The 18,228-nt window shown below is 41.9% G+C and overlaps 2 protein-coding genes across 2 annotated transcripts in view; one reads left to right on the forward strand and one right to left on the reverse strand.

Moving 5' to 3' along the window:
• The first annotated feature begins 13 nt into the window (after positions 1-13).
• Positions 14-8,134, forward strand: FAM162A (family with sequence similarity 162 member A). Its single transcript, XM_064723108.1, has 5 exons — positions 14-169; positions 1,191-1,310; positions 3,521-3,629; positions 6,698-6,806; positions 7,881-8,134. The coding sequence occupies exons 1-5, from the start codon at positions 154-156 to the stop codon at positions 7,965-7,967; spliced, it is 441 nt and encodes a 146-aa protein (XP_064579178.1). The 5' UTR covers positions 14-153; the 3' UTR covers positions 7,968-8,134.
• The window catches only part of KPNA1 (karyopherin subunit alpha 1), a 58,367-nt gene continuing 44,460 nt past the window's right edge, over positions 4,322-18,228 (reverse strand). The window contains exons 12-14 of the mRNA XM_064723097.1: positions 17,120-17,247; positions 16,189-16,367; positions 4,322-15,260 (exon numbers count right to left, since the gene is read on the reverse strand). Of these exons, the coding sequence (XP_064579167.1) occupies positions 15,073-15,260; positions 16,189-16,367; positions 17,120-17,247 (495 nt within the window). The 3' untranslated portion in view covers positions 4,322-15,072. The remainder of the gene's footprint in view (positions 15,261-16,188; positions 16,368-17,119; positions 17,248-18,228) is intronic.

Genomic DNA, 18,228 nt, shown 5'->3' on the forward strand with positions numbered 1-18,228 from the left:
CGCAGCCGCTGCCAGAGCTCCGGCCGCCCCCACCGGAGGCGGCGCCGGCCCCGGCGGCCCCGAGCGCCCCGCGGCGCGGCTCCCTCCAATCGCGGGCCCGGGGCGGGGCCCAGCGGTGACATTGAGCGGCGCCCAGCGGGCCGAGGCAGCGCCATGTGGGGCCGCGCCGGTGAGTGAGGCGGGAGGGCAGGCAGGGAGGCGGGGAGGGACCGAGCCCGCGGCCGGGCCGGGGCTGCCGCCGCTTCGCCGCCTCCCCGGGAGCCCGAGCGGCCGGGCCCGGAGGCGGAGGGGCGGCCCCGGCCGGCGCTGCGGCGGCAGCGGAGCCGAGCGTGAGGGGCCGGGTGTGGGGCACTGGCGTCCGAAACAGTGATGGGAGTGGGGCCGTGCCCGGGGGCTCCAGAGAACTTGAAAAGGGGCCGGCTCCGTTGGGGGTGTCGCCCCTAAATGTGAATTCCTGGTTTTTCAGAGCGGGAGCGTGTTATTCCTCGAAAGTAAAGGGCCCTAGGAGAGACACCTTCCAACAGTATAACAAAGTAAAAAAAGAACTCATTTTTTATTTTTTAAAGTGCCCCTTTTGCCTTTCTGAGTTAGTTTGGTTGAGGTTTTTTTCCCGAACTTTTTCATTATATTAATTAATGCATTAGAAGCGCCTTCTTTGGAGTATGTGTTCGTATAGAAGGTGCCCTGGCGTTTTCTAATGCACTACAAAGTAGTTACCTCTCAGTGTAAATATTCTGTCTTTTTGACTTGACTCTGTCAATGCTTTTGGGATGTGACAGCGTTGGTAGAATGCTGGTGTGCAGTCCTCGAAATAGCACCATCCTAAGTGTATCTAAAGCATATGTATAGATTAGTTTCTGGAAATTGTAATGTGTTTTAGAAATTGCTGACAGGACATTATCTTGCTTTTGTTTTTTTTTCCTAAATTATTTTAACTGCATTCACATTTTTCTACATAAGATTACTGAGCAAGCTCAAGGCATACCTTACAAACAAGCTTTCATTTCTTTGGTAGGCTATTACAACTAAAACTAGTACTTCTTGGGTTTGTTTGTACCTATTGGTTTTCTTTCTTTTTCTCCTCTTGTGATAAAAAAAAAAAAAAAAACCAAAATGCTTCCATTGCAAAGCTGGTTTCTACTGCTCTGAGTTAAATTTGGCCTCTTTGCTTCCTATGTTTTCTCTTCCAGATAGGGCTGTTAAACTGCTGGGAAGAAATATTCCCTCGGTTCTGAGGATGACTGAGGGAGTGGAGCCGAAGATAAGCAGAAGGCTGTGTGTTAAACCCCAGCAAGACCTTCAGACAAAGAGTAAGAGTCTTTGATAAAGTCATGCAATGTTTCATGCTATGAATGAATACTCACATATCCATGAATCATCTGAACAGGAATTAGGCTGACACAGGTGGTCATATCCCTGATTTTGTGAGAGTTCTGGTCCCTAGACTGAAAAATGGAGCATTAAATTTGGTGAAGTCTTGTTTTCTAACAAAAAGCCAGGGGTCAATGTTTCCACTTGTGAGGGTCACACAGCATTCACTTTGTAGCAGATCACCAGAGCCTTATCTGGTGCACACTCCTACACTGAGGCTCCTCAGCTCTGCTCTGGAACTGCCTGTTCAGCCCCACTGTAAACTGCTCATGTTTAGGAATGCTGTGTGAGCTAAAAGATTTCTGCAGTTTTTTGGAGTGCGGCCAGCTCCAGCTGTTCCAAAAACTGAACGTGCCCTGCAGGGAAGAGTCTGAATTGTTCACGTTCAAGGGTGGAGCTGGTCAGGGAAAGCTCAGCCCATGAGAGGTTTTTTCACTGTATTTGGGACAGTTTCTGTGCTCCCTGTACCATAGGTTCCTTATGGCACACCCATGCAGGAGAGAAGGAGCACACAGATGTGAAGCATTTGGCAGGACTCTGTGTTAAAAACATGGATCAGCTGCTCTGGGTAGGACAAAAGGTCTCCTTAAAAGTGTGATGTCTCCAGCAGGGCCAGCAAAGGAAGTCCCTTATGCTTTTGTGAAGTGGGAATGGTGACCTACAGCAAGAACCTAAGGAAGAGAATAGGAAGAATAGGAAGAGGGTTCCTCTATACCACTGCCCCAGAGGTGGCATCTTGGTGTTTAATAATCCTCACTGGATTTTTTTCCCCCACAAATTTGCCCAGTTTCCTGAAGCTGGGTTGGATGTATTTTTAGCATCCACATTCTCTAAGAATGTGGATACTAAAATTCCCTAAGAATTTATTCTCTAAGAAATTCCTCAGCTACAGACTTGTGTTTATTTTTTAACCCAATGTGCACTGTTTTATAATCTGATTTTCCTTTATTCACTACCCCTTCCAAACCAAGACCTCTTTATAATCCTCACTCCCAATGTCTCTTGTAATGCTCTGCTGGGCTGAAGAGAGCTTCAGTCGCTGCTTTCCAGGCCAAAGGGTCTCAGTCTGTGACACAGTTTGTTCCGTGGTGACCATTCCATACCTGTGCCTGTTCTATTTCAGCTTTCAGTCCTTCCCATGCCTTTCAAAAAGCTGGAGTCCCAGTTTTACACAGAGGCACAGCAATGCTGTTGTGTTGATCTGAGTTCCTGATCATTGACAGTTGTGCTGTTTTCCTTTCTCTCACCTGCCAAAGCCACTGTGGCACCAACAAGGCCTTGCCCAGGCCTGGGTAATGATTCATAAGTGAGGGCAGAGTCTGTCACTTGTGTGTGAACTGGAATTGCTTCCTGCTTATGGACAAGGGAGTTCCCAGGCCAGTTCATTGACTCTGGGTTCTAAAGCCCTGTGGTGTTTTGGGCTCAGCCCTCTTCTTTATGTTTTTGAATAAGCTGGTGTTGTCAGCACACCGTATCCACCCCATCCCTGGTAATTCATGAGTCCATGAGGGAGAACACGGCCATACAGGATACTGCCTATTGTTTTAAAGGAAGAAGCTGTCTACCTTTGCACTTTGTTTCTTAGATTTTAATGGTGTTTTATATATGAAAAGCTTCCCCTGTTACATTATGAATATTTTGTTTGTGGCCTTTGAAAGACTGACCTGAAAATTATGTGTCCAGTCTTTGCCTATGGTCATCTGTTTATTTATACCTTCAGATAAAATCTTGCACTGCCTGAAAAAGTAAACATTCTACGATGCTATATTGGTTTTTGTTGTTTTTGTGCAACATGTTGACTTTTCTATAGCTGTTCCATTTGATTTCTTTTTTTAAACCTTATTTAAATGAAATAGAAAACCAGTACCTTAGGAACCTTAGATGCTGGAGCAGCTTCTGCATATTTAGACCTGCAGATACAGAAGTTTTGAGAAGGATTTGGCTTTCCTAACATGGCTTCAGTTTCATCCATATTCACACGTTTGTTAATCTGTGACAGTTTCCATTCTCTAACCACTTCTAGCAATCACATTGAGAGTTCTGCAATGCTCACCCTAACTGGTTTGGTTACAGCTCTGCCCATCCAGCCTCTCTGACTGCTGTTTTTGGTGTTGTTTTGTCTTTGTGTGTTTTGTTGGGGTTTTTTTAGGTCGATCTGCTTCGGGAGTGCCTGGATACAGACCTACACCCTGGGAGAGAAGGTTTTTGTTGTGGGCAGGCCATTACAAAAAGCCAGAGGATATTCCAGACACTGTCTCGTAAGTGTTGCTTTTGAAACTCTGAAAAAGACTTTGTCTGTGCAGAAATAAGTTACTTGCATGCAACTCCAGAGTAACTTTTCTAAAAAGGAATGGGTTTGCACAGCTGAAAAACCTTACCCTGCTGTGTTTGGTTTATCATCCTTGTAGATTAAATGACCTCAGCAATTCTCTTGTGCTAAGATAATGGATCCCTCTTGATTTTTTTTTTTTCCTTTTTTGCAAAGGGTTGACCAGCGTTTATCAGTTGTTTTGTCAGAAAACCATGTCACATCATTTCATTTTTACTCTTCTCTCACAATTAGAAAGCTTTTTTCAAACATTAGGATGAGCTTTTTCTAGTGTTTTTCATTATAGGTCAGTCTCTTGCCGTGGGAGTCTTTCTTATATGGCTATAAAATAACTGAAACTCATTTAAGTATTTATTAATGAATACCTAAAGGGCATGGGCCAACTTCCTTTACTGTTGGAATTTAAACTAACAAACAGTGTTAAGGCTCCCTAACTATATATAGTCAAAACTTTCCTGTTGCTGCTGAATCCAAATGTCAAAAGCTTTGTCCCGTGTGAAAAGTAGAAAATAAAATGTTCTGGTTTGCACACCAAAAATAAAGATCAAACTTATCAACAGCAGACAACTGTTAGTTTAAAAAACATTCCTAGTATAGTTATCTTTTAAAACATGCTCATAATGCTTTTAAGTACATGTATTTATTTTAATTAAAAAGAAACAGTAAATCTTGCACTACTTGAGTAAGAAAATTATGTAGGTGCCCTCTTACATATTTTCTGTTTGTTTGGATGCACCACGTAGGAATTGAAAATCCACCCCTGTATCTAAATGTATCACAAGAATGAATTTTGTTAGAAGTGGACGCCTTCCATTTTGTATTGAATAATTTTTCTTAAAACTACATTTGAAATACATACAGGAGTAAATTATTAAAACTTACTATCACTTCATATATTTTTTGCATACCAAACACTTGTTATGAGTGTTTTTAAGAAAACAGAGTTAGCAAAGTGATTGATTTCAGTAGTTTATTGAAAGGACAAACCAACTTCTGGTAAAAGCTGACCATTTCTGCAAGTGCATAGGGAATTCTTTTTATTTAGACAAATAATTCAGCCAAATCTGAGAAGACAATTGAGAACTATAAAAGCACAAAAACTTGTTTTCCTGTTCTGAGATTAATTAATTAATTAATCTGAGATTAATTTTGTGTTGTAAGGGCTTGTGCTATAACTCAGTAATCTTGTAAAATGTGGTGAAGCAATCCATTTATTAAACAAATGTTAAACTTAGCCACTGAACTGATTTAAAATGCAAGTTGTGTTTAGATATCTACCTTTTGCTCTTGTAAATTCTTAACACATCTAAGATATTTCCAAAATTAACTAGTAAACCTTTTAAAATCCTACTGCTGTGCATTTCAGCTTAATTGCAGCCTGCACTCCAGGCTTTCACTGCAGATTATTAGCAGAAGCAAATAACCTGGATGCTAAAATTAACATTAGTTTCATTGTAGATGGATGTGTTTGTTCCCTATGATCAGAAATCTTGTACTCAAATCAATGCTCTGACAAAAACAAGAACAAAACTTCCCAGCTCTCAGGTCCTGTGTGATTTACCATGCTGAACTACCATGGATCCTGAAGTACCTTTTTTTTTCTTCCAAATGTGAGGGTCAAAATGTAGTAACAGATTGCATGTAACTTCCCAGTTCCATTAAATCCATTCTCCACATTAGTTTTGGGGTATAATTAACCTAGTTTGATGCATTTATTCTTTTCATTACACAGTGTTGGTGCTTCTCCAGTCTTCTGGAATTTTGTCATGTGCCAAATATAATCAGTGAGAGTACCAGCCCTCCTTGACAAGGGAGTTATCTGCCCTAAATTCTGCAAGGAGAGTTAAATATACAGGGTGTAGGTCTTTGGTTGTTATGGAAAGCACTTGTAACCCTTCTTGCATTGTTCTAACACAGACTGAAAACCTGCTGTAACCAAGATGCCATTTGGGTAGAATGATCTTCAGAGTTAACTCAAGAAAATACGATCTTTTGGTTTTACTCTACACAGCTGGAAGGTGTCAATAACTGCTACTCTTCTGGTGGAAGACTTCTGATTTTTCAAAGATAACAGCAGAGTAGGCAACAGGTTTCCCAAAAGGATGGTGTAGGTACTGGTGTGGCTAGCTAAGTCCCCTAAAATTAAAAAAAATATAAAAATTAAAGAGCTCCTCTGTCTGGAGCTGATGTAGGAAAGCTTACAATCCTCCACACCTCCTTAATTTCTCAGGGAAGCAGATCCCTTTAGGATTGTTCACTCCAGCATGAGTGGGGACCACCAGTCTTTTACCACGTCCTGCTCAGAATTTCTGAGTGCTGCATTCAGCAGCCTGTGTGTCACTTACTGCCCTTTCAAGTCCTGTAGCAGAGGAAGGACCTGCTGGGAAGTAAGACTGCATCATAAATGAAGAAATTGCAAAGCTGTGCCAATGCTTCCCTCTGCCCAATGAACTCTCAACTGTTAAAACACCATATTTGGGGTTTTAGCAGACTTCTGCTATTGAGAGAAAAATGCATGTTTTACTCTGTTAAATACATCACAATTGTAATACAGACGAGTTCTCCCTGGCTTTGCAGATATTGGAAGGTGGTAGTGAGCACAGAGGGAGCTGACAGTAAGAAAAATACAGTATTGGTTAAACCATTCCTCTCTTTTCCCTGTTCTTTCCACAATGAACACACACACTTAAATCCTGCAGCCTTCCTCCTTTGCATTGCAGTCAAGTGGTCTGCAAAGGCAGTATTTAACAACTGAAAAAGCTAAGATTAAAAAGTTGGGTTTGTTTCCAGCTTTGAGAGGAATGCCTCTGTTACCATGTATCTCCCAAGGTACTCAGAGATCAACCTTTCCTGTTGTAAAACTCTTTGCACAAAAGAGCCAAGTGCTGTTAGCATTACAAAAACTACCAAGACAGCACACTAGGAGAAATTAAATAATTAGCCAAGTGAATTATTTGGGTCTCTGATAACAAATGTGTTCTTTTGTTCTTTCTTGAGGCTTGAGACAGTGAGAGCAGCACAGTCCACCCTGCGTGTGAAGTTCAGCTATGTCATGATTGCCTTGACAATAGTGGGATGCATCACCATGGTGATCAGAGGGAAGCAGGTAAGCACAGAATTTGGGCTGATGAGGGCAAATACACCTTCATTTAAACATCTTAGTTCCTCTATGGATTTTTCATACTGTCTTGCTTTGGGGGTTTGGGGGTTTTTTGTTTGTTTTGGGGTTCTTTGTCATTTTATCATTGAACAAAATTTTAACAAGGCCTCCTGGTTCCCCAGAAGTGACCCTCATTGACTAATTCTCATCAGAAAAGGATGATGTCACCATTAAGATGCTTCCTTTAAACAAAACCCCCTGAGCCTAAAGCCCCTGCGTGGCAGAAGAGCTTTACTTGTTATGCTGCCTCTCATCTGATGCCAATGCTCAGGTCTGGTTTCTATGGGCTGCTCTGTTCTAGAGAAACCGTGCAAGTAGTGACAGTCTTAACCCCAGCACTGTGAGCTACTGAGTGTCACCTGACATTTTGTATCAGAATTTGTCTATTACAATGAAAAGGATGCAGCACTCTGAAATGAAACAGTGGAAGGATTTTTCCTGGCTTTAACAGCAGAGATCAAACACTGATGAGTCCCAGAGCATTTTCCTCTGTACTGGAGAAGTATGAATGCAAGTACCAGGAAGAGAGGACAGCTACTTTGGAATCCTTGTTTTCAAAGCAGCTGGAATTATTTATGTTTCCAGAGATGAGCTCAGTTGGCCAGAGAATGGTGCTAATAACGCCAAGATTAGAAGTTTGATCCCCCAGTGGGCCATTCAGTGAAGAGCTGGAATTGATGATCTATGTGGTCCCTTCCATCTCAAAATATTCTGAGTCTGTGATTATGTTTAACTTTTTATTTGTTTCTCTGTCTCATGAAAATCAGATCAGCATTAAATACTGACCAGAAGCATAGAATGTATCTGCTAGTGCCTTGAAAAAAGGGCTTAATTTATACCCAGAGAAGTAATTACTTTCAGCCAAAATAATCTCTCAATATTTTACTTTAACCCTCTTGGCTTCCTGGCATTAAAGCTGACAGAATTGTGCCTTGGTAAGGACAGGTCAGGTAAGTTATTGATTCAAGTTTCAACTCTGTGGTCCTTCAGGTTGTAACTGATGATGTTATTACATTGTAGGCTGCAAAAAGACATGAAACTCTTATAAGCATAAACCTGGAGAAGAAAGCCAAGTTGAGAGAAGAAGGTGCATCTGCTAAACCATAGAGGAGGAAATGAAGAGATCAAGGACTGGGGTAGAAAAGCCAAGTCCCTTCCAGCACTGATGGGAGGATACCATCACATCTGTCCTGTATGTTAGTTCTGTACACCCATGTCCAAGACAGAATGAATATGCTGTCCCGTAGTCAATAAAACCAGAAATACCTATTTGCTTTTCCTTGTAACTGCCCCTTTCTTCCAAACTCTTTTCTTCATGGTTAGTGGGACAGGACACATGAGCACAGTGGTTAAGCAATGTCATTGTTTGCCACGTGCTGTGCACCAGAGCATCTTCTAAAGTACTGCAGGACCTGTGCCTGCATTCTCGGTGCCAATCCCCTGCAGGAAGTCCCGTGTTCTTACCGCTTACACAAAGGTAACTGTAACACATAAGAAGGGTCCATTTGATTTCCACTTGCACAAACAAATACCTTCACTAGCCAGCCATCCACTATCACTGACTATTTCAGGTTTCCTCAGCAAGAATGGAACTGTATTTATGCTCTAATGGTACTGGCTACTTCAAATAATCCACATGTTCCTCTTTGTGCAAGACAGAACAATTATTAAGGGAGCCCTTGAGCCAAAACTTACTGTCTGACGTGCATTAACATCAGCAAAATGATCCTAAGGTATTAAAAAGCCTAATTCCTTGGTCTAGGTCCTGTTTTTCTGCCTGCATTTGTTTAAGTGAGCGGTAACTTCTGTGAAGAGCTGCCTGTCTTCAAAAAATGAGGAAGGAGATGAAGAGTGAAACAGCATTCCAGAGAACCACAGTGTGGCCGCTGACACTTAAGAGTGGTCCCAGCAGAGCTGGCAATGAGATGAGGAAACAGAGATGACTGTTTTGAGGAATACTGAACAACTGCTTCAACCTCTATTGTCAGATTTACTATTTAGAGGCACATGAGTATGCGAAAGTCAGTCAGGCATTCTTGCTCTCTACTAAGCTCTTTCTTTATGAATCTCATTTAGATTTATATGTATTTTGCTCTTTAAAATTGTTGTTTGTGCTTTCATCATACTAGGCCCACTTAGAGATCACCTGCCTCAAGAGTGCTATTTCGGCATTGAGCCCAGCCACGCACTATTCATGCTGAAGAGCCCACAGCAACCAAGGGAAGTATTTTCCTTCCTCTTTTACCTTCATCTTGAAGGAAATGTGGATTGGAAGTGTCAGGACTGCTCAAAATGTTACTGCCCAGCACTGCCCTGCTGACTGGCCCTGGGGACTCCAAAACCAAAAGAGACACATCAGCTTAACAAAATTAGTTTGTGAACTTTCTCAGAGTGAGAGGGAGATTATTTTTGTTGCACCCCTAAAAATTAGTAGCATTGCTAAATAAGTAAAAGCCCTACAAAAATGCAGGGTAAATCTTCACTAGCTGCTGCAATTCCATCTATGAATTGCATTTCTGAGTACCACAGTGAGATGTAACCTATCAGAAAAGCTGTGTAGTCAATCCCATCACAGAAGTCACAACCTTCAGGTGATACAATGACCTGGCATCAGATTCTCTGGCTGGAAAGGATCATAAGGACACTGTCAGTCAAGTAGAGCAGGACTGCACAGATTTGTCCACTTAATTAGCACTCAGTGCAAGCCATATTTAATTTAACTGCAGATATGTGAACAGATTTTCCATGACAATTCTGGTTCTTTGCCACACCAGCAGGCACACAGGTGGGAACCAAACCAAAATCTTGCCCGATTACATGCCTGTGGTCATGAATGTACTAAATGATACCAAAAAGGAGAACGTGCATTTCAGGTTTCCTTGTGATGTATGCTTGGTGATGGCAAAGCTTAAAACTGTGCATCTCAAAAATATCACCCTTTCAACACACCTCTGAGTGCACTTTGTGAACAGAACCTCTCCTAGTTTTGGAAATAAAACTACTTGGACTCATCGAGCTGGTAAAGTGCCAGCTCAAATAAAAATATGCAAAACACCACTTCAAAAGCAACACTTCAGAGCAGCAATAGTAACCAGTTTTTTCATTTTACTTAAATTTCTATAAGCTTTATGCCATGTACACAAAAACTGAAGTCTGGTCCAGTGGTTTGACAAAAGCTCCACATATCCTTCTGTCACCCTGGTATCTCCACCATTTCAAAATCTGGCATAAAGACTCCAGATCACTGCCCAAGAAGTTTTTTTCAGCTTCTGCATAGGCTCAAGCCTCAAACCAAAGCCCAAGACAATGGGCTTTGTGTGGTCTCCAGCTTGCTCCCAAGCACTGCACTGTTTTCTTTGCAAGTAGCTGGGTACTAGAAAATGATGTAAATCTTTCTCAGCAAGGCAGTGAAAGGAACCACCTCTTTCCTGGTGTGATGGCTTCCAAGAAGCACTTCTGAATGGGGACAGTGGTTACAAACCAGCACATGTTTCTGGCCAAGGCAGCCACTCCAGCTGATGGGAGAACTTAACAGCCTCAGGTCACTGAGAGCTCACAGCTTCAGCCCAAAGCCTTTCAAGAGTGCACGATGGAAGGAACAGACTAAGCCTGAAATGGTACCTCACTTTCTTTCGCCCCTTGGCCTTGGTCTGTAACACCATTCCCATTTATCCAGAAGAGTCCAGTTTATCAATCCTATACCAGGTGCCTTATTGCTGTACCAGGTCCAGAGGCAACTGAAGCTTCCTAATGCAGCAATCACCTGACAACTCCAACACTGCTTCAGTGGAACATGCAGGGGGCACAGCAGGACACGGCCAGAGCAGTACACAAACAGGTTTTGCTTACTTTTCTACTAAGACTCAGGCACCTGAAGAAAGACCTTCAAGTCTAAAACGGGCATGGGAGAGTACCAATGGTGGGTTGTGCCAATTTTCAGAAGCAAAAAAAAACCATACTGGAAGAGATGGGGGTTAGTTTAAGCTGACATAGAGATCCAAGTGCACAGAGGTAAGACAGCTGTTGTGGAAGACCCCAGAGAAGCAGAGAAGTGTATTGCCAGGAGCACTGTCACACATTAGGACCATGTGGTGCAATCCAGCTCTTCAATAGTCTTGGGTGCTGACAGTAAAAAAGAAAAAGCAGGTCCAAGAACATGCAGGTCCAGAGTCATTGCCTTCTTCCCTTCTAACATTAGGCACAGGGTCTTCAACCACCCATGTTTGGTTGGCATCAAGGAACAAAGAGGAATTTAGGAACAGGCTGAAGTCTCTAGGCAGCAGTTCCCTCAAATGATACCTTCCCAGGAGCCCCAGGTGCTGGCCCTGGCTCAGTTACTGAGCTTTCAGTAACCTGCTCCATCATCCTCTGTACCCTCCTGAATCCAAGACACCGACCCTTGCCTGCAATGTTCCACTGGGAACTTTACCAACAGAAAGAATGGCAGCTCCTGTTTGCTGCCCAAACAAAACCACAACTTTAATTGCATTACAGATCTGTGTGCTGGACTGCTAGACAGCAATTCCAGGCAGCCCTGCATCTTCCCTTCTCTAACACCCAGTTTAAAACAGACATTGTTAAAATCTCAGTGCAGTGCTTCCACCTCCTTCCTGATGTTTCAAAAAAAATGCAATAAATTGTTATTACCAGCCTGTGGGGCATTTGGAAGACGCTTAGATGGGATCTCCACAAGCAGACAGAAACCAATGCATGTATTTTAATATTGAAGAAAATATGCGACACTTTTCTAGTGTTACATGCTGCCTGACAAAGCTAAAAGAACACAGGAACTCCAACAACTTCCTCACCTACCCTCTACATGAGACCATGCTGCCCCTTATTTAGACACAAAACAACAACAGATCATTCAAAACACAGCGTGACCTTCACAAAAGTGGCAGCTAGAGGCATTCTCTGAGATGGTCCCTATCTGAGCACATCCTTCAGGACAGCAGAGAATACTGGTTTCAATTCTTCTAGCAGGGGACACAGCCAACAGAACTGTGTTAGGAAGCAGTGTTCAAGCAATATGATATAATGATCCTCATACTTTCACTGGCACTTGCCTCCAAAACAGTCCTTCATCTGTGGCCATAGTTACTTACTAGATGGGTAACATTACACTACATGTTAAATGCAAGTAGTTTACTTGCCCTTGGCTTACCAAGTTATTCTGGTCAGTCTGTATCAGTGAGCTTTTCCTTTTATAATTCACAAGTCTGATCTCCCTTCTGTACCCACTTAATGTGCAGCCTTTGTTAGAAGTAGATTTTGTTTCTTTTCAACCTATTAATAAGGCTAAGTAAAGCAATGCCAAGAACTGGTTGCTGGAAGATCCTGATGGAAATACACTCAATTAAACACCATTTAAATTACATTGAGACCTATGAGTTAGCCGCATTTTAATCCATTTAAATGTGTGCCATGTTGATTCTTCTATTGGTGTGGTTTTCACTCAAAATATTACGCAGTACCAGTCAAATGCCTTACACAGTCTAAGTATTTAGGACAACAATATTACCTGCGTCAACCAGGCCTGTCACTTCAAACAAACATACCAAGTTTAAAGATTATACTTATCTGCTCTGAATTCACATATCCATGGCAAAAGTAACAAATACTGGCCAGGCTCCTTACACAGGAAGGCACACCAGTCAGCTTAAATGGACTCTTTTTTAATTCACTCATTTAGAGGCAATTGTCATTACTTTCTTGGGGGGCAGGGGAGGGAAACGCCAATGCACCACATTGTTTTCACTAGCCTGGAAGAGAAAACACTAATATATATAGATATATAGGTATGTATATATATACACATACTTTATGCGTGTGTGTATATATATGTGTGTGTGTATATATGTATATATACACGCTAGTGTATATATACACAGAATATACATATATGAATATACAGAATATATGCACACACACTTTGCTCAGATTTGTTTACAAAATATGTAGCATTTTTATACCATCCAATAAGAGGTACATGGTTTTAAACAAATCTTATAGAAATGACATGTTATTGGAAATTTACACGTAAAAAAATCCAGCACAAAAAAATCCAAAAGCTAAAACAAGATTTTGCTACTAATCAGTGCTTCTATCACCCTTCAAGAAAAGAGAAACACAGTTATTTATATGTGATGTAAAGGCAACATTGAGGGTTTTTTTTTGCTTTTTTTAAATTAACCACCAAATTTAACCCCCTAAAATTACAAAGAATTGAAGTCCATTTACAGATCAAGTGCAGTAAACTAAATGTTCCTTCAGCACAAAGCAGCACTAGAGAAAATAACTGGGAGGAGGGAAAGTGGACGCCAACTGGCTTAGCTAGGGAGGCAGCAGGTGGCTTCTGCAGTGGCCACACAGGTCAGAGTCTCTATCCTGAAGCAGAGACAGAAGACTTTATTTAAATAATGGTCACACAGAGCTGATGTTCAGGCCTTTGCCTAGCTTCTTTCAGCAGTATGACAAGTGACTTATGTGTTTTTATAACTCTGTATCCAATGGGCTGGTTTTGCTTTTGCAGTGGCTTATCACTGAGAGGAGCCATGAGGATCTTGAAGACAGTTCTGCCACAAACATTTACCACAGGTACGTGACACTGCAGTTGCCAGTGGCTATTTTGAAATGTTTACACTGGACAAATGTGTGTTCCAAGCATCCAAAATGGCTTGAAAGAACATAGCCCGATGCAGGGGGGAGCGGACAGCCTAGGGAATCCATTGCATTCTCCGAAATGGAACTGCCACTTTCAATCAGGCGGCATCTCCCCAGACGTGTGAAGTTTGGTGCCAGTGTCAGCTGAACTCAGTGAGGAGTGGCTGGCCTTTGCATCAGAGGTCTGTGATCCAAGCAGGATGCAGAGCCAAGAACATGCTGCTAGCAGAAGGGCAGTCTCCAGCTGCGTGCGGCAGCTGCCATGCAGTCAACGATGCCTTACAGATGTCACCTGGAGGAACCATGCGTTCCATGCTAATTCACCTGAAGTCTCATCAACAGCAAAAGGGAAAAGTGAAATGAGAAGGCCAGGTGGATCCAGATGTAATAGTACTATCCTGTGAATGTAGTGTCATTTTAGTTAAATAAGGGCCTTGGCCAGGAGGACTATATTCCATCAGGTGAGCTGGAGAGGAAGCTCTTGTCTCGTGAAAATGAAAAGGAGATCTAACACTCCAAGTTTTACAAATTAAGAATTCTGTATTCAGAAGTTAACTTTTCAGAAGACAAATCTGTTCAAGTCACGCTGTGTAAAAATGTAAAGAGGCAGACAGGAACTTTTCAGCCATAACTAGAATACCAGGGACCAGACTCTGGAGCATGGAGCCAGAAAGGGCCTGATCTTTAAGGAAGGCCCGGCTGGATCATACTGTGCTGGCAAGCAGAAGTGGGGGCAGTTTCTCCATTCTAGAAGCTGTTTTGGAAAGTCATTTCTGGGGAGGTGTTAAGAGTAACCTATTCACAGTTTCTTTTTTTGTGGATGGAGAGGAAAAACTGGGAAGATATACAAATCTCCACAGTGGTCTGCAATCCAACTTGGGAGCTCAGTGTTGAGACGGGATGGGGCCAGATGTGTTCAGTATTCCTAAGAACCACAAAACATGTCCATTGCAGCCTGTTGTTGCAGGGGCCAGAGAACTTACTCCATTGTTTGTAACATGTTCCTCATGCCAATAACCCCAGCTGGCACATACAGCAAGGTAGGTAGGACGCGTGTGAAGGTTTAACACATCTCTCACAGCCGTCCAAAGAGGCATCCAGGGGAGAACATGAGGGATGAATTCAGCTACGTTCTCAGAAAGGCTGAATGTCTCCCTGGACTGCAGGCACACTCTGCAGCAAATACAAGAGAAAGGCAGCCTTCTCTTGGATGCCAGGAGTAGGGGGCCAAGTGGAGGAGGGATTACTTTCCTGTAATAGGAACAGGGAATATCTCAAAGTATAGAAAGGTGCCTCAACTCCACGAAGATGACAGTGGAGAGATTCAGAATCTAGAGGAGAAGGGTGATTCTGGCAACCCCTTGCCAAGGAGGGGACATCCTGCCACGGAGAGCCAAAAGTTTTCCAGACGTATGTAAGAGCATGTGCACAAGGCAAGCGAATGAGCGCAAACAGGGTTATGGAAAACATTGAGAGAATCACTCCACGGGTGGCTTGTGGCTCGACAACAGGATTGGCTAGGTAGAGGAGCACACAGCACAGGGGCACCTCAAAGCTGGAAGCCTTCCATGGGAGCCTCACACTGCTGGAAGATGTATTGTTGCTGGTTGATATCCACTTGTGGGGCAATGCTGCTGTCTTCATCTTCTGTTCCAAAGTAGTGCTCAATCAGATCAAAGGCCTTCTGATAAATCTCTTGATTCTCATGGCTCTGCAGGAATTCAATCTTGTCCAGGCCTGCAGAGAAAAGCAGTACATAAAAGTTACAGCTCAGTCAAAGGATATGACCACAATAATTTTCAGTCTGTTTCATTATTCTCTCCCACCTTCAGAAAGAACAGGCTCCTCTATGGAGACCTGCATCCAACTTGTACTCTCCAGAACCAAGGAAAGCCAGTTTGAACTACAGAGATCTCTGTGTTATGTGTTTCGTACCTTCTGTCTGCCTTTACCCTTTCACTCAAAAATTAAATCAACAAGCTTGAATGGGTAAAGAACAAGGCCTCAAACTCTAAGACTTTTTCTGAAGAGGCTTTTAGGGCCGTATTTCCTAAAAGCATGTTTACAGTGCTTTCTTTATGAAAACTGTGACTACAGAATCACCTACATGTAAGCTGAAATAAACTTCTGATAATCATCTAGTCCAACCTGCAGCCCATCCCAGCAGTACTAACCAACACAAGATAAGATCTGATGTGCCTAGACAAGTATTCCAAACTTCCAAGGATGGAGACTCCATTTCCTAACCTGTATAATATACATGTAGTTAAACTCAGACAACCAGTTTTTGGGCAGGCTTTGAAGGACATGGGCAAACTCAAGCCTTGAAGTCAGATACAAAGAAAAATAATACAGCAGGGAATGATGCTATAATGAAATCCAAACGTTAGCAATTCTAGTAAATGTCTACTGCTGGGAATTGTAGTGGTTTTCTTCTAACACCTTTTATTCTGTGTGAATCAAGAAAAGAAGATCTGCACGTTCTTCTCCAATCAATCCACAGACAAAGATAATGTAGAAGATGGAGTACTCTGGAGACTTATCAAAGAACAGATTATTTTCAGTAACAGTGATAAGGGAACTAACAGAACCGAGCCTGCTGAGGCTCCAATGAGTTTGTGACCATGTCAGCATCCCCAGATTTCACCAGGTGTTTTGCCCATACCATACGCTTCCTCAATAAGAGCGCAGTAAGGATTAATGCCGCTGCCGCTGCGTTTGGACTCCTGCTCTCCAAGCCTCAGGATGTTCTCCAGCCCATTCAGAGCTACTTGCACAATCTTGGAGTCCATTACTGTCAGGAGGTCACAGAGTGGTTTGATGCATCCCAGTTCTACTAAGTACCTGAAAAATATCACATGGATCCCAGTAAATTGTCTGTAAAATTATAATTGGTGTAGCCATTTAAGCACTTAGTATGAAGGTCAAACAAATCAAAACAATCAATCAGATGAAGTATCAACCTGACTGGAAGAATTAGAGAAATTAAAGACATCTATTTCTATCTAGTCAGTTCTGCTGAAACAATGAAAATAACCCTAAAATCCTTTCTCTGTCTCACTTTCTCCATATAGCTCTGAAATAATAATTTATGTTTTGTACCATAAACTATATTTCTATAATGGTAACTTCTAAATATTTTCTATAAAGAGCAATTAGATTAATTTAACATGCTTGTGAAGTCTTTATTTTTATTTTATACAAAACTGCATATAAGCATAATGTACCGGTATAAGCAAAACAGGAGAAACAATGCACGTGATGCCATTGTCCAAGGGGCTGAGCTATTCCTCTCCAGACTGTTACTGCACTCTGTTACACTCTACACCTCTCAGAAGTTAGTTTAAAAGCTGCATTTAGGGGCTTTTTTCACATAAGACAAATGGTATAATTATGTAAATAAGTATTACAGCTGAAATACTTTTATGATTTCTCCCTGAAGGAATGAAAGGCCCATTCATAACAAGGCCATGGTCTCTCTGGAATCAGCACTGAAAGCACAGTGAAAGCTTTCTCAGTTTCTAGGCTGATAGTTTGTTTTCTTGCACAAACACTAACTCAGCCTATTGCATTGAAAGATTTAAACCACTTCATACTTGATCTGTTCAGCAGAGCCTCCCGATGTGGCGTTTGTGATTGCCCAAGCAGCTTCCTTCCTTGTCCGAAACTCGGCCGTTTGCAAAATATTTATAAGAGCTGGGAAGATGTGGGCGTCTATGACTGTCTGCAAAAACAAATGACATGGCAGGGTCATAATAAAAATTAGAAATAACTTCTTTGCCCTGAGTTAATGTGCATGCCCAATATAACACATTAAACAATGAAATGTCACTTTATCAAACACCAAAACTGATAAATCAGTTTTCAGCTTTACAGTCAAAACCTTAGTTATTGCTGTGGTCTGTTCTCATTTGAAATTCATTCAAAAACGCATTCAGAATCTAGTGGCTGCCATATCTAATGAGTTACTTAATCATACCCTGACAACAAAAGAATGCCATAGTTCCCTTATTTTTCCAGGTAGTAAAACTCTCAGCTATTAAGTCAGTAAACCATTAAGTCATTAAGAACCCTTAACTTCATAGGCCCCTGTGCCATTATACATTTCCAGTGCACAAGACAACAGAGCAAAGTTGCTCATGTAAGAACTACACAAAACAAGCAACCACCTGATGAAAAGACAAAGCATTGATGGTTTGGCAGGAGGGTTCTCCTGCTTAGCTCAACGAAGTGAAAGAAGCCAAATGAACATTTGAGCAGCAACTTAAAGTTTCTGGTAACTCCTTCTGAAAACAGCCTTTTGCAGTAAGATGAAAATTAAACCAGTTTTGCTATATACCTATGACAAGGATTTGAAACATTTTGATAAGGATCATTCAACCAAGCAAGATCTCAGGAATACTTTTTTAATCTACCACTTCACAAGCATAAATCATCACAGAACTAACAAAGGGAAATCCAAAGAAAGCCAAAAAGATCCTTTGCACAAAGCTCTGCAGAAGAAAACAGATTACATGGAGCATAAAGCTACAGTCAATTCATAGTGTGAATGGCTAACCTGGTAAAAATAAAACAATTGTTTGATATTTCTTTTATGCTTCCTGTTTATCTGGGCATCCACACTGCCTCTGCTTCGTAAATCCATAAACTCTTAGTTGTACCACCCAACAGGCCCACGAACACTGTCTCCTATTCTAAAGAATCC

The sequence above is a fragment of the Zonotrichia leucophrys genome, chromosome 1 (genome assembly GCF_028769735.1).
Source record: "Zonotrichia leucophrys gambelii isolate GWCS_2022_RI chromosome 1, RI_Zleu_2.0, whole genome shotgun sequence".
Classification (NCBI taxonomy): Eukaryota; Metazoa; Chordata; class Aves; order Passeriformes; family Passerellidae; genus Zonotrichia; species Zonotrichia leucophrys.

Bases quoted from the DNA above. Each gene is read 5' to 3' on its own strand.
- FAM162A (XM_064723108.1), top strand. The intron at 1,311-3,520 runs GTAAGAGTCTTT...GGGTTTTTTTAG, and splicing joins GCAAGACCTTCAGACAAAGA to GTCGATCTGCTTCGGGAGTG. The intron at 3,630-6,697 runs GTAAGTGTTGCT...TTCTTTCTTGAG, and splicing joins GATATTCCAGACACTGTCTC to GCTTGAGACAGTGAGAGCAG.